This window comes from Chaetodon auriga, chromosome 16, assembly GCF_051107435.1.
Source record: "Chaetodon auriga isolate fChaAug3 chromosome 16, fChaAug3.hap1, whole genome shotgun sequence".
Classification (NCBI taxonomy): domain Eukaryota; kingdom Metazoa; phylum Chordata; class Actinopteri; order Chaetodontiformes; family Chaetodontidae; genus Chaetodon; species Chaetodon auriga.
Genome location: NC_135089.1, coordinates 13,044,314 through 13,060,128, shown reverse-complemented (window position 1 = coordinate 13,060,128; position 15,815 = coordinate 13,044,314). Strand labels below are relative to the sequence as shown.

The following is a 15,815-nucleotide window of genomic DNA, read 5'->3' as shown; positions in this document are numbered from 1 at the left end:
TGTGAGGAAGTGGTCAAACCCAAACATTGTGACATTCTAGGGCTGTGGTCCTTTAAAATGTTGTGAATCTCCACATATTGTCATAATATTACCAGCAGCTTCTGTATTTGACAGTATAGAACTTGGGAAAGATTGCAGCCATACAGTAACTAGTATAATCTATAATGAGCAATAATATACAGTCAAAATTCCATTCGTAGCTCTGTGGTGAAACACTAGTTATATATTACGCGGGGACTAGAGGGGACACTATAGGAAGCTGACACACACACATAGAGGGAGAGAAAGTAAGGGAATAGGAGAGGAGAGATAATAGCTGAGCCAGTGACAGTTAGATAGACGCAGTAATTAATTTCAGCTCTCTCCCCTCTCTCTCAACTTGCATTCCCTGTAGACGAGCCCTATTGTTGTCCACTAATACAGTTATTAATGGAGGCCAGCACATAGGCCACCACAGTCAATCAAACATTTTATTTATTTATTTTTATCAAGCTATCCACCTACACTGAATGGATTACCTTAGGACTGTGTGTGTGTGTGTGTGTGTGTGTGTGTGTGTGTGTGTGTGAGAGAGAGAGAGAGAGAGAGAGAGAGAGAGAGAGAGAGAGAGAAGAAGTGTGTTTTTTTATAGACGCATGTATAGAAATAGCTGGATATGGCCGAGTCAGCCTGGCAGCCAGATTGCACTAAAATGTGGCTGCAACACTGTTTCATAAACCAGCATGATTTAGGTATATTTATAAGGCTGGGAGTACAGTAACCTGTCTCTTGAATTCTTAGCCCCCTCATTTTCAAAACATGAGCTATGAGTGATTGTAATATAACAGTATGAGTCAGAAATGTGTGTTTGCATAACAGGTCTAAGTATAGTCCTATAAGCAGTGTTGTAGAAATGTGTTATGAAAATAGGCTTGTGTGGGGATTGAAGAGGAGTGACCTTGTTTCGCAGTTTCCTTCGGGATGTATCTGCTGATGTAATACAGTTATTTTGGCTGTTATGAATGTGCTACAGGCACAATGCATCCAATTCATTGTGAAATACAGTGCCCTGCCAAGAAACACAGAAATCATTTTTTAGTTTCCTTTTTCTGTCAGTAGTTTTCCTTCTTCTGCCAGATTGGTTTTCCCAAAAACCAATCTGGCAGATGAGTTCCAAGCAAGGAGGGATCATTTAAGTCGAAGAGAAAGCCCTGACTGATTCAGTCTAAATTGCTTTAAATCTAATAATACCCAGAGCACAAAGCAAATGCTAAAATCTTAAATTGTTTCAACAAGGTATTGAACAGCCTAATTGAGGTGATATATCAAATGTAATTGCACCACTCTCAGTGCTCAAGGCTTTGATAGTAAAATTATGTGTTACTTGGCTAATGAGGGTTTGGAGTCATATTATTGAGGAGCCTTTTTCCAAAAGAGAACAGTGTTTAGCCCTAAAGGCTGACAAAGTATGAGAGAGGGACTTGTTCTGGTTTATTTGTACATGATCTCTGACACAGAGAAAGTGTTTGAAATGCTTTTTTTTTATTTTTGTGGGGGAATATTAGAAATTAAGGCTCAGTAGTGTGAAATCTGTGTGTGTGTGTGTGTGTGGGTGAATATGCACATATGTGACTGTGTGTGTTTGTGTATGAGTACATAAGAAAATTTAAAAGCATATCTTCGTGTGCACAAAGGCATTTTTATAACCCTTGCGATGGTGTATGCATTTCCCTGCGTGTTTTTTGTCCTCGCATGTCCGCATGTGCACATGTTTGCGCCTGCGTGCAATACTGGTCTGCTGGCCTGCGTCCCGTGTGTATGTGTCCGTGTGTGTATGTGTGTATGTGTTCCAGGAGAGCCAGTGGCTGGACAGCGTATCTCTCTTGATCAAGGATACACTGGAGGGAGAGATGCTGATGATCGACAACCTCTCCGGTTCTGTCTTCCACCACTACTCCTCTCCTCCACCCATCTGCAAAGACTGCAAGGGCCACCCACAAGAGGTACCACCCTGAACACATGTGAATACACACACACATGCAATATATACATGCACACACACACACATACACACGAGAGCAATAACCCGAGATGTAAAATTCATCCTTGTGGTTTAAATTTACAAGAGGAACAACCACCGCCATCAATTTTTTAAAAGATTTGGCCGACACAACTATCCACAACACCTCACAGCACCTTGGATAGGTGCATACATTTTTAACATGAGCCTTGTTAATGACAACCTCTACGAACTGAGCTTTACTGGACCAACCTGGAGGCCCATATTTATCAAACATGTCAGACGACTCTCAACTCAGAGGAGGAAATCTATTTATAAAGAATCTCCTGCAGTCTTGCCATTTTGCCCACCATGCCGCTTGAGATGGCCACTTTCATGACCCCTTTTGCAATGTTATTTTAACAAATGACATTTTTGTGCAAACATGATACTTTTCCTTGAAGAGGGTCGCAGGTGAATCTGCAGTCCCGGTTGCTCGCTGTTGCTGCAGTTCTTTGACTTGACAGCTAGAGTGAGAGAGAGCAGCACGTTCAGTCGGTCACACGGCAGCCAGACTGAAATATAAACTGACTGCAGAGTATCTCAGTGTATTTGAAAATGCCATTCAGGGCATCTACGGTCATAATTCAGCAAAACCAGGCTTACGAAGCCTTGGTGTTGGTGGGGAAGGAACATATTAGCTTTGAAGCTTTGAAATGGATTTATGCGGTCACAGAAGTGAGGGCCTAAATCATTGCTGTTGCTGTTTATTGTTGTCAAATTAGTATCAATTTATTTGTTTTCTGCAAAGGAGGCACAAGAACATAAAAAGAAGTGGTTTATGAATTTACAAATTCACAAATATTCTGCAGGTGTCTATGTATGTGCACATGTTTTTTTCCATCCTTATCCACCCAGCTTTCATCAATCTTGGCAGAGATAGGATCATCTTAATTTAGAAAATGCCTTTGCTTCTGCGCCTAAAGGTAGGACCAAATATGGATCATTCTTAGACATTTGGGCCTGTTAGGACTGATTCCTGGCTCTGAGATTCTTGGTAAATATGGCTCCAGGTATTTGGATGCAAATAAACTTGAGGGACAGTTTGAAATAAATCCGCAGTGGATGCAAGACCCAAATAGTGCAAAGGTAGAAATAGAAGACTAAAAAACATCCTTAGCATACATATGTATACACACGTGCAGAAATACACAGGTAACAGTAAACACCAGCATACATATACAGTATACAGTATAACACACACACACACACACACACACATACTAGGGGTTTCATTTCCTAGTAATTGGTGTATGCAGCGTGTAGTGTGGCTCATCTGTTTTACAAAAACTTGCTAAAAAAAAACATTTCTTTGCAAACTTAGTTGTCCTGAAACCCTGAATATACACACACACTCACATACAAGACATACATTCATGCACACACATACACACACATATACAACTATGATGTTTGGGACTAGATTGCATGCATGCAGATTCACACAAGACACACACGAAGGAATATGCATTTGCACGTACTTTCATGCACACATACACACACACACACACACACACACACACACACACACACACACACACACACACACACACAGACACCCACACACACATACATACACACATGGGCTTCATTCATCACACAGAGCAGTTTGAATGGGAGGTATTGTTGAATTTCATGCTGTATAAAGCCTGTCAATGATAGCCTGTATATGGTATTATGTTAGAGTATGAAAGTGAATTTCAGCCCTTAATTAAACACAATATCAGCACAAGATGATATGAACTTTTCCATATGTGCAGAAATGTGGATTAATGAGGCCCATTGCATGCATACACACAAGCAGCCATTGCTGACATGCATGCCTGCACGCACGATTCTCTCCTTTACTCGTGCTTGTATTCTGGGGTACATGGGAGATCCTGCATAAAACACACCCTCACAAATATACTGTCCTGTGCCAGTGTTGTCCATCACAATAGCAAAGTGCAGCGGGTCAGCTCAGAGGAAGCAATAACTGGGCTCCACACCTTCCCACCTGTCAGTCCTGCTTTCTGCCTGTCTGCAGATGCTGTCAAACCATCAATCTTATCCCCCTCTTTTATGCCCCCCCCATCTATATTTGATTTGCTGTATCTGATCCTGTATCCTCCTTCATTTTCCCATGTTCTATAACCATCAGACTTGCATATTGCTTGTTTGTTTGTGTGTGAAAGAGCGTGTGGGTGTGTGCCATTTTCCGACAGATGACTTTTTCACTGCTGAGAGTTCTGTACAATGTTACTGTGTTTAAGGGAACAGGGAGGCACAGCAGGGCTCCTGGTGCAGTGTGTGTGACAGTGGAAATATTCATCAAGTAAGGACTTGAGATCAGCCGCAGCTTGAAACTGACTACAGTTGAGTCTGCAGATAACAGTTCAATGGTGCAGTGAAGGCCTTTGCCATTTATTCAGTTACTGGCATAAAGAGACGCTTCTCAAGCGTGCATGAGCTTTCCACAGCATCATTTCTCCAACACGGTTTTTGGAAGGGCGCAATTTTGAAAGGCGGCATCGGAGCGCCTGAAGCTATTTTAAAAGTATAGTTCTGGAAGCTACCTGAGCAGATGGAGGCTAAACCTCAGCAAAGCTACGGTCATGCGTGATATTGCTTGTTGTTGTTTTCTTCACTCTGTTTGTTTGTTTCAGTTTTTTTCAGGTGACAGCATAGTAAACATTTTCTGACATGGGGAAGCATAAGTTCAGACCAATAGTGATGTTGATACATGGTCCTGCTGTCAAAATTGGCATTTGTTAGACTAAAAAGATCTCATGATGATACTGCACGATGTGAATGGTGCATGGTAGCACATTGGCATATTTCAGCAAATAAGTCATTCCAAGAGGTCTGAGAAGAGAAATAAGTTGTGCTCTGCAAATCTGTGTGAAAACTACTGCTTTGATGCAGCTATGACACAAACACTGAAATACTACAACAAATCAGTGACTGCATCTGTGTGAAGGATTTCAACATTTTTGACTCCTAGTGGTAGTGTGAGTCTACTTGTGTTAGACTGCAGGTGTGCCTGTTTTAGCACCTGTGTGTTGTGGAAAATTATCATGTGACTACTGATGCACTTGTTTTCTAGGTTTAGCATAAACGATATCACATACGCTTACCATATCCTGACTAGCATGAGTCATGCAATATGGCCATGAGATATTACTCATGCTTATTGCTCAGTCACACAGTCTTCTCCTCTCATTGCTTCCCAGCCTTAGTGAATAAAGCAATGTCTTGCCTCACCTCTTTGAGGCTGCGGTGGATACTTTCATTTGGCTCTCCATCTTGCTAGTGAAACCTTTAATATATCTGCAGTTACCTTGGAAGCAACCGTGTAGCAGCAACTTTCTGTATCCATTGTGCCTTTTTTTTTATTGTCCCTGGAGGCACAGCCAAGACTACAGGAAGAGAAAGGATGTAGTTTCCATTACCTACCGATAAAAGTACCAACCGATGACTTGCAGGGGACCTTTTCAAAGCTTTTTGCAGCCCAACTATGAGGCACAGAGCACATCAGCAGATCTGGCACTGTCACATGTTAGCACTAGTGAGGGCCGATATAAGGAGATAAGACAGAAAAACTACAAAGTGGTCCTTTAAGTTAATGATTTGCATTGCTGTGCTTCTGCCTACAATCATCCCACCCTCTCTCTCTTTCTCTCTGTCTCTCCTTGGGGGCTTGCACAATGGTAATTTACTGCTGCATATCAGCCATGAATCTTTCTCTATGAACCTCTTTGTCTTTCTCACCTACGGGCATGTGTTAATATATTGCTAACAGGCCTCACTCCATTGGATTTCACTTGGCCCTTTTTAAGTACCCCTTTTAATGCTTCTCTCTGGCTATTTATTGCTCTGTCTCTTTAAAGAAACACTGCTTAAGCTCATCACAGCATCCCCAGAACCCTGAAATTCCTCTCCAGCTCGCTGTTTGCAGTATGTTTTGAAATTGTGAACAAAAAAAAAAGTGCTGCAAGGGGAGAAACAGAGAAGAATGTCGGCCGAGAAGCTGGAGCTCACAGGGCGTTCACGCAGCGATAATTTAAACCAATTCAGTCGCCAAATGGGCTGAGTTACCTGCAGCCCTGATGAAACAAACTTAGTTGGAGCCAATGTTGGAACAAATGAGAAAGAGAGGTAGTAACATTTGGGATAATTGTCATCGCTTCCCAATTATTCCGTGTTTGGTGATGTTGTCTCATCAGGATTGCTGTACGGGTGTGAGGGACAAGCACTACGAGACAGCATTACCATACACACACAGCAACATTTTAATGGACACTTGTGTTTGAAAACATACTCAGTTAGCTGACGGGCAGAATTATGAGGTTCTGGTGTCAACAGACAACGCCGTTCTTGATGGGAGAAAAAAAAAAAAAAGCATCTCTTCGCTCTCGCTTACATGCAGATACTGCAGGTTCACACACATACACAAAAACTACTGTGCACACACTGCTTCGATAGCTGCCTCCCGCCTCTCATTCAGCCTCTATCGTCTCATATTTTCTGGAAGTATATGTTTAATTGATGATTACTTCTTGAAATCTCTCACCCTGCTCTCTTTACAGACAGGTTCCACGGCATTTTGGACTTTGCACTTTGAATTGTCAACATCTGGTGAAGCAAATCGAAACTTTGCAGAGGTTTTATCTATCTTGTCTGTGCAGCTCATATTGGTCAATGAGAGATCTTGTAAAAACAAAGGAATCATGAGAGACATCTTCAGAACATTGTTGCTGATCCTTTAGAGATGTTATATCTATGTACCCAATGATGTAAGATTCTGAAGTCACGGTTGTTATGAACACTAGAGTAAATTACTTTGAGCGCTGATGAGACCGTGCTCTGTTAATTCATGCCAGGAAGTCTGAATCATGTGCTGTTGTTATTCCCTTCCCTTCCTCTTTTGAGACATGAATAACAGAGGTACATTTTTGCAGCAGATCAGGATGGCTGAGATTGAGCAGGCATCGCTGAAATCAGAGCAACTGTCAGACAAGTCCTCATCCCCGGCCCTGCCAGATGACCTCAGCCTGGATGAACACACTGCCTACCAGCTGCTGGTGCGAGAGGGCAAGGTGGGTATGAGCTAGTGCTGACCAGTACCCTTAAAATGATACCAACACTAATAGAGTACTTCATTTGATACTTTTTGTAACCACTGTAGGGTTGCTAAATAATCAGAAGTTAGTGGAAAATCCATAACAGAAAAAAGCTAGCACACAAATCTGCCTTGTGGGTCTTGCCCAAAGCTGTATTTGTTTCAATAAAATCCAAGCTAAGTTTTAACACAAAAAAGACAAGCAATTTAGCCCAGTTACCATTTATCTTACCTCAAGTAACAGACAGTAATGGTCTGTCCTCTTGAGGAGCAGGCCTTGTGAACACGGTGCAGCTGCAGCAGTTTTCTTTATGTTTTGATGGAGTGCTTTATCATCTTCCTCATATTCTGAATTTTTCCTGAAATAATCCTTCTGCATATTACGCATTTATTTTTAACAGACGAGGTGTATGAGCAGAGTGAGGTGGGAGGGGGAGATTAAGATCTTCACTTCTGAAAAAATATTTAAGAAAAAACATCTCTTTATAGCCTTCAACAATATAAATCTCTCTAAAAGAACAATGTGAAATTATTATTATTATTTTTTTTTTGTCATTTAAGTTTCAGGTCCTTATCTGTCATATGTAAAGCAAAGATGTACAGTTGTTGGCAATTTTCTTGTTCTCTGGCAATCATTTCTTTTGGGAATAGAACAAATTTGAGCATGTTTGCTCTAATTTACAATTCGAAGCCATCTTTATACAGATTACACTGGTAAAGAAAGTTGGGTCTAAGCTTTGATCAGTGGTAATAACATGCAGTTTCCACAGACGTTCTTGTCTTGGCGTTGCCCAGAAGTCTGTCTTTACACTACTCAGAAAAAAACCCTGATAAAATGATGATCATCTCAATCATAACAAGAGCATAGCGAATAGCTAAGTAACAGGAAAACCCACTCAGACAGTGTTGTGTGTGGCAGAGACAGGGAGAGGGCATCTGCTCCGATGTCAATACCAGGATCGTGTAGTTGGGACGTATGCCTGCTTGTCGTCTTTACACAACCTTAAATCCAAAGCACATCCAGCTTCATGCCAGTTTATCCCTTTTTGAGCTTTAGATAAACAGTTGCAGTGACCACTACAATACCAATTACACAACAGCATCACAGCGGTTAACATCGAGTATGCCCACTACTTCGTACTTGACAGTCACAGTATACCGCCACTATTCTCCCTTAAGAAAGTAAGCACAAACAATGGCGGAGACTCACTGATTATTTTTTCAATTAATTTCAGAAAGCACAAAAGAAATGACCATTCTACAGTCTTTTCGGCTATGATGTAGGCTCTCTTGTGAATTACAGATATAAACCATGGGCTCCAAAGACCCCTTTATCTCTTTCTGTTTGTCTATCAGTTGTAACTATCTTGTCTTTGAAGAATCCACAGTCTCTATCCACCACAGACCTTCTCATGAATAAAACTACATTCTCCCTAGCTTCTACTGGATGGCTCTCATGCGTCCCTCTCTAGCTGCGACTTTCCCCCTTTTGACTTTATCTTTCCTGCTTCTCCTTTCTCAGCATTACCCCTCTGGTAATTGTGCACCTTTTCTGCACCTGCCTCTAGCCCCTCTATCGCCATCCCTTATCATCCATCCTTCCTAGACATCCTCCTGTGTAATGGGGTAATGCTCCTTGGTTCTTGATAGCCAGATAAGCCTGCAACCAGCAAGCATAGCTGTGAACCACAGCTCATTAGAGGAGGGGAAGAGAAAGAGGGAAATACAGAAGGTGAGAAAGAACCTAAGGTTAAGGATTTTATGTGTCAGGCATTGTTTGGTAAAAATAATGCTTAAGTGTGTGTGTTTATGTGTGTGTGTGCACATGTGCATGTTTCTGACTTTCTGGGACATATTTCAGACTGAAGACCAGTTAATTGGGAACAGCTTGTATAATTGGGGACAAATGCTCTGTCCCCAATTGGCAAAAAGCTGATTTTTGGATCAGTGGTTCAGGTTTGGGTAAGGTTAAGTTTACGGCTCTGGTAGGGGTTCAGGGTAGGGAAGTAGTAGTTAGGGCTAGGGTAAGCCTCTAGGAAATTAAAACAAAAATGACTTTATTAAATGTTTGTGTGTGTGGGGTGTGCGTGTGTGTCTGTCTGTGTGGGTGCATGTGTGTGAGGGTGGCATGTGTGCCAAGGCTGTTTGAGGTGTGTATGGGTGTGGGTGGCTGCCTGGTATAAAGGGGGCTGTGTAGGGGCTACGACTGAATGAGTCAGAGGAACAATACACTCATGAAAGCACAAAAGTGTACTGTGCCCACACACGCACACATATACACATGTGAACACAAACATGGGTAAATGATTCTTCAGTCCCTACATGATGGTGATTAAAACCGACGAGGTAAGGGCTTACAAAGCTGAACTCCTGCCTTAATCTGCCTCCTGCTTCCCACTCCCAGCTGTTGCAGCCATCACACACTCTCACAAATTTGTGACCAAACATTTATTGCTACAATATATAATATTAACATGACAATAACAGGCTCTTGCTGCTCATAATCAGCTCACACCCCTTCAACAGCACTTAAATCAAAAGCCTAAGGGATGATGTGAATCTGAGGCCATGTTTGATATCTGCAGGATGCCAGAGGGGCTGCTTTTTTCTGTTCTCATTTTCAGTCAGGCTTGGTCCAGGAATTGTTACTTCACAGAATATAATGCTGATCCTCAATTTACATTGTGCCTTTGCAAAAGAAATAAGAGGTTAAGGCAAAGTATAAGCCCTGTTAATGATTAGAAGCTTTTCAGCACACAAGTCCCAATGATTTTCCGCACATATTTATCCATGTTTTATATTGATCCCTGCAGTTCTAAATTATCTAATTTTTCAAATGAAGTTTGCACACAGTAACTTGATTAATCTATTCTGGAGATTTTTATTGGAAAAGACTTTCTCTCCAATGTCAGATTATCTGTTCTCTTCCAGGGAAGGTGCAGCAGTGACTCCCGCAGCTCTGAGGAGGCTGGAGGTGGAGGGAGTCATGCAGCAGGCCACCACACTCAGACTGTGGTGCAGAGCCAGGTGCAGGGGTTGGGCCAGCCCTGCATGGCCCTCAGCACTGGCACAGAGATAGAGACTGCACTACAGGAGATGGAGATACAAACACACCAACCACATATGTGCTCCCCTCACTGTAGCCCTGGTGAGTAAATCCAGAGGAAAATATGTTTTCCATACTACCAGGCTGATTTTCAAAGGATTGCATTAATGATTAATATATGTAAATATGTGTTTGTACCAGAAAACAAATTTAAACTGATTTAATTTCTTGCTGTTTTTTTTTTTGCGACTTGCATTGTAGATCCAATAAAGTGGTGGTTGAAATTGACAGCAGCACATATCATCTGAAAGACACCTTATGGGCAAGAAATAACATGCTATTGCTAAACAAGAGCAACAACTTTCCAACATGAATATCAAAGAAAATATGGATTAATTCTACTCACAAAAAGACGATTTACAGGAGAGAATATATACAGTAAGTCCCAGAAACCGCTCAACAATGAGGAAGAGAGCATACAAGGGGCACTTGAACCTCTGCAACAAATTGCTGAAAATGATTTGCATCACATCTGTGTAGATGTGCAGCTGGAGTGAGGTATTACAATGCATTTTTAAAATGACATTGATTAAACTTAGTTTCAATTTTGACACAGAGTGTCAACCCAAATCACGTACTCACGGTCGAATTCACAGAGTGGAATGCAGCTGTTAATAGCACCATGAATTGTGCATCACTTGCAACCGCTATCTGCCCCGTCTCAAGGTCTGATTCACAAAAGATATTGTGCTAATGATGTTACAGGGCAAGGTTTTTGCAGCTGAGTGGAATTTGCCCTTGTCGTGTGTCTGACTGCACTTATCCGTGTGGCAAAGCTTAACACACACACTGAAATGACAGCTGACAGCAACAGAGGGGAGAACAGCAAAGATAAGATTGGCTGATAGAGATTGTGGCAAAAGAGTAAATCAGCTGATAGAGGGGAGGGAGAGAGACAGAGAGAGAGACAGAAGGAGGGAGAGAGAATGAGAATGGAGAAGTAACATAAAGACAATCTTCATTTCAATCAGGAGCGATTTCATAAGAGTGAACAATTATTTTATACACATGCACAATAAGTATGATAAATGTGAAAAGTCTGTCGATTAGACCCCATCGTGACACCGCTTCAGTTACCACCATCTCGCAGAAGGAGAAGCTAATAATTTTCACTCTAACTGCGTGTGGCTATTAGTGCTAGTGTTTGTGAATTGGACTTTTTTTTGCAGTGAGGCTCATTTGCATAGAAAGAGGCCAATTTCACACCAAATGTATGCATATTACCAATTTAAATACATGCAAATAGCACCAGAGCTTCGACATGCTATTTGCTTGGCATCACAGTTAAGGGTGCTTTTGTGCGTGCTTTGGGAATTACAGCTTGTCTTACTTGTGCAGGTTTAGCAACTGCAAGAAGTTACGCAATCCTTTTGTGAATTCCCCCCCTCACTATATATACAGTAGTGAACACACAACATTAACATATTAGCTATTAAATTGCTAATGCTCCAGAAAAATAAATAAATGTATATATACTCATACTTAAAAAAAAGTGTATTCCCTCCTCAAGGTGCCATTTCCAGCAGCAGCAGCAAGGGGAGAAACACAGAGGGAGAAGGAGGGGCCAGTGGAATTTCTCCTCTCCTCCATCTGCCTGCAGACTTCTTCCACCCCGCAGGAGCAGCCATCCCAGCTCCTCCCCGCAGTAGGAGCCTGCGGTTGTCGAGGGGCCTTAGGCTGACCTCCCCAGCGTCCTGGGCTTCACTACGCTCTCCGGGAGCCCATAGCAAGATGCTCTGTACACAGGTAGGGAGAGAGAGGCAAAACACAGTCAAATAAGTTACATGACACTAAAAGAGGATAGTGAAAATAGTAATGGGGCTTTCTTGAGCCAGACACTTGAGCAAGTCATCATATTGATGTTAATGGTAAAGCAAAGAAAGAAGATTAATTTTTGTGCTTGAGAAATTGTTCCAAGTATGGTCTCTGACAACAGATGATGATAAATTAAATTATTATTATGAAAACTGGTTTGGAATCAGGATTTAAGATGCAGTGAAATGGTCTATACAATCAATATAACAGATAATACATCATGTAACATGTGACATTCTTAATGAAACAAAGAGTTGGATTCATATGCTCCACTTTGCTTCTTCACTCCCCTTTGTTCCTTCCTTCCGTCTTTAGTACCCGTCCCACAGTGACTCATCGCTTGCTACAGGCAGCTCTGAGGGCAGCCTCCAGACCACCCTGGAAGAAGGACTGAGCTTCAGCATCTCCCCACCACAGAACTTGGAGTTGCCTTTGCCGACAGCGCCCTTACCACTTCTGTGCCCACTCCAACTGCCTGAAGACAGCACGGCCATTTCCTCCCCCGTCCAGACCCTTAGACCAAGGCCGAGCCCCTCATCAGCCCTCACCCTCCAGGCCACCAGGGGCCACCAGCGGAGCCAGAGTAGTGGCCGAGGTAGCACCAGCCCGGGTTACACCCGTGACGACTCCATTGACCCTTCAGACGAGGACCTGGGCATAGGCATTGGATCGTCAATTGGTGGTTGTGGCTCCAGCCAGGCGGGCAACAGTGAACACTTGTCAGAGACACTGAGCAGCTTGTCGCTGACATCACTGCTATCACCAAGCTCCCTCGTATACCCGGGTGGAGCAGTGAAGAAGTGCAACAGCACAGGCAGCCTGGAACAAGGGGGGATGCTGTTGTCATCTCGGGGCAGGGAGGGCCGCAGGGAGATTCTGGGCCTGGAACTTATGGACCCCCAAGGCTTCTTGGCCAACCCCTGGACAGGGGTATTAGTAGATACAAGAAGAGGAGAAGGAAGGGGGGACATGGGAGATGGTGAGCAAGGATTTAAAGGGAAGAGTTCGAGCCAGACAACAGTAGGGCCTTGTCGGAAAAACAGATGAAACCTGCTGTTCACTCTTTCTTTGTCTCTCCATTCCTTGGATCTAAACCCATTGCTGTTCCTCTCACTCTCTCTGCTCCCATCAGTGAGAGAGAGGCTTGAAGACACATGATGTCCTGTATTCCAAAACCAAACCCTCATCTTGCCCCCTCAACCCCTTTCTATACATTTGTGACAAGCCCATGTCCTATTTTGTGCTACCTTGGGGAGTGGTCTTAGTTGTAGCCTGCAGAGTTAAGGGGAAAGGGCTGAAGATAGGTCCTCATACCCCCTTAGGGGATGTACCTGTAGAGGAGGCCATGGAAGGTTCTGCTTACATTGGAAGACCAGGAAGCCCATTCATATCAGGGAGTCAAAAGACATTGTTTTGATTTGCTAATGTCTCTGAGGCAGTACAGCAAGTAAGAGGGAGGAAGCTCAGAGATGTTGGAATATATCAAGGCGGAAGGAAGGCTGGGAAAGGAAAAGGCAGGTCATTTGTTTGGCTGGGCAAGCAGAAAGCGGATCTAATGTCCATCTGTTCTGGCAGACGGAAACAACAGGTCCTACTCTCTCTGGCACAGGACCTTCTGCTGAGTTGAGAGTAAAATTCAAGGTGGAGGAGAGTTCAAGAGGGTGTGCTCATTCTGTGTGCTTGTGTGTGAGAGCACTGCCTCAGGTATCCAAGGCATGAATTAAATTATTCTCATCACTTCACCATACCTCTGTGTTTTTGAAACAGGAGATAGGTATCAACTGATCAAAGCTTTGTGCCTCTGTCAACTTAGCCTTGAGTGGCAGCGGAAAATGAAAAGAAATTGACAGATTGCAGAGGTATAACTGTGCATGGAGTGATTCGTGAAATTGGTTATTTTTCTTTCTAGCTCCAGCATCTCACAATCACTCAAAAATGAAGGAATGAGTATGACAGAGAGCTAGGTTGGATGGAGCTTTCCAACCCAATCAGAAGAGACAATAATGCGTGCCTGGGGTAGCCTTGTGTGCACCACAAAAATGGTTCACAGCTACTTGATAAAGCAAGACTTTAAGCACACTCCTTTTGACACCACTTCCTCACACCATGCGTAAGGATATGAGGTGGATGGACAAACCCACAAGAGTTACGAGGGACCTTGACTGCATGATGGAATTGCATTTAACCAAGATTTTTATCTATATACAGAAGTGTATCAAGATGTCAATGTTGGGTGATAACGGTGTGATTTCTATTCCACTATTTTTGTAGAAAAGAGAATAGGCACGTGTAAGTGTTGCCGTAACTTTGTCCCCATTTAATTTAATCCATTCGACCTCTTTGACTTGTTGTCTAGGACTTTTTGTCTGCCAGTGGCTTCCAGTTTTATAACATTTTTTAAGGTGTGGACAGTGTATAAAACAACGAAGCAAAAAATTTCAAACAAACTTTGTGCGCTGAAGTGATTGTTCCCTCCAGCACATTTCTCTTTGGGAACACTGGTTCCCAGTGGATTTTTTTTCTCAAATGTTGGAGTCCCAGGGGACAACCAGAGATGGGAACAGCCATACTCACTCAGCACATGAGGATCGTTCTAGCTCATAGACATTCCTGGCTGCGCACAGGGAACTTTGTTTGCTTTTAGCCTCCTATGCTAAAAACCATGAATAGCGTAAACCATCTCAATGAAAGCTTTAATTTGAAAGTTACATCACAACATATCGATTATGGACACATTAGTGTTCCTTAAGCATGGTTCTGGGATTGCAATACAGTATGCTTATTCTTGAAATGACACCCTGATGCACTCATCTTCTCTTCCCCATCTCTTCACAAATACAGTATGTTGTAGCAACCCTTTCACACACCATAGTTTGATATCAAAAGCTAACACTGTAACAATGAACAAAACTTTGCATCTTTTAATGCAAATTTATTTTGGCTTCTGCCACTTGATTAATTACTCCATCCAAAAAGGAGACGCTCATCTTTTAGCCTGTTTTCTAGAGGTAGACTGTTGTATCCCTAGTGTTTTGATCATTACCTTGCTTTTTTTAATTTCCCAAAAAGAATGAGGTGATGTGAGAAAATTGGAGGGTTTGACCTTTTTTATCATGCAAAATCACTTTGATGACTATGGTTTATCACATGGTGTTGGGTATTAATGAGTGATAGCAAAGACAGTTTTGTGTGTGTGTGTGTGTGTGTGTGTGTGTGTGTGTGTGTGTGTGTGTGTGTGTGTGTGTGTGTGTTTGTGTGTGTGTCTGTGTGTGTGTGTGTGTGTGTGTGTGTTTGTGTTTATGACTTCAGGTGAAGTGATTACCTTTTCCTGAAGTGCCCTGTTTGTCAGTGAGGATACCTGAGATTAAAGGTTGAAGAGAGAAAACGCGAAGCAACCAAGGGCTGTTTTAGCTTCTAAGATATATCCTCCTATCTTTCTGAGAAAAATCCTTGTGTCAATGAATATGGCATCAAAGGTTAAAGCCTGACTACGCAGCAATAAATGTTCTATGTGTATGCCCTGAGTAAATGATGTCAATGTGATTTTTATCTCCTCAGAATACAACAGTATTCATTACTGTCTGTTTTTGCTTTTACTTGTCAGAACTTACAACTAATCAGATAGCACCTCTGCCCTCTCAGAGACCAATCAGTAGAGAGATGGGCTGCAATTGGACGACATGAACAAATGAGGCTATTGAACTCAGGTCGGGGGGTAAAAACCACTGGTGAAATTTTAAAGATAGCTGTAAAGG

At 42.4% G+C, this 15,815-nt stretch overlaps 1 protein-coding gene across 3 annotated transcripts in view; it reads left to right on the top strand.

Moving 5' to 3' along the window:
* Window positions 1-15,586, top strand: part of LOC143334675 (voltage-dependent T-type calcium channel subunit alpha-1I-like) — a 142,928-nt gene extending 127,342 nt beyond the window's left edge. For 2 of the 3 annotated variants that reach the window (XM_076753575.1, XM_076753578.1), the window contains 5 exons: window positions 1,833-1,982; window positions 6,979-7,116; window positions 10,071-10,287; window positions 11,756-11,991; window positions 12,376-15,586. In XM_076753575.1, coding sequence (XP_076609690.1) covers window positions 1,833-1,982; window positions 6,979-7,116; window positions 10,071-10,287; window positions 11,756-11,991; window positions 12,376-13,107 — 1,473 coding nt within the window. In that variant the 3' untranslated portion in view covers window positions 13,108-15,586. The remainder of the gene's footprint in view (window positions 1-1,832; window positions 1,983-6,978; window positions 7,117-10,070; window positions 10,288-11,755; window positions 11,992-12,375) is intronic. The other variant, XM_076753577.1, reaches the window with a different exon arrangement.
* The last annotated feature ends 229 nt before the right edge of the window (window positions 15,587-15,815 follow it).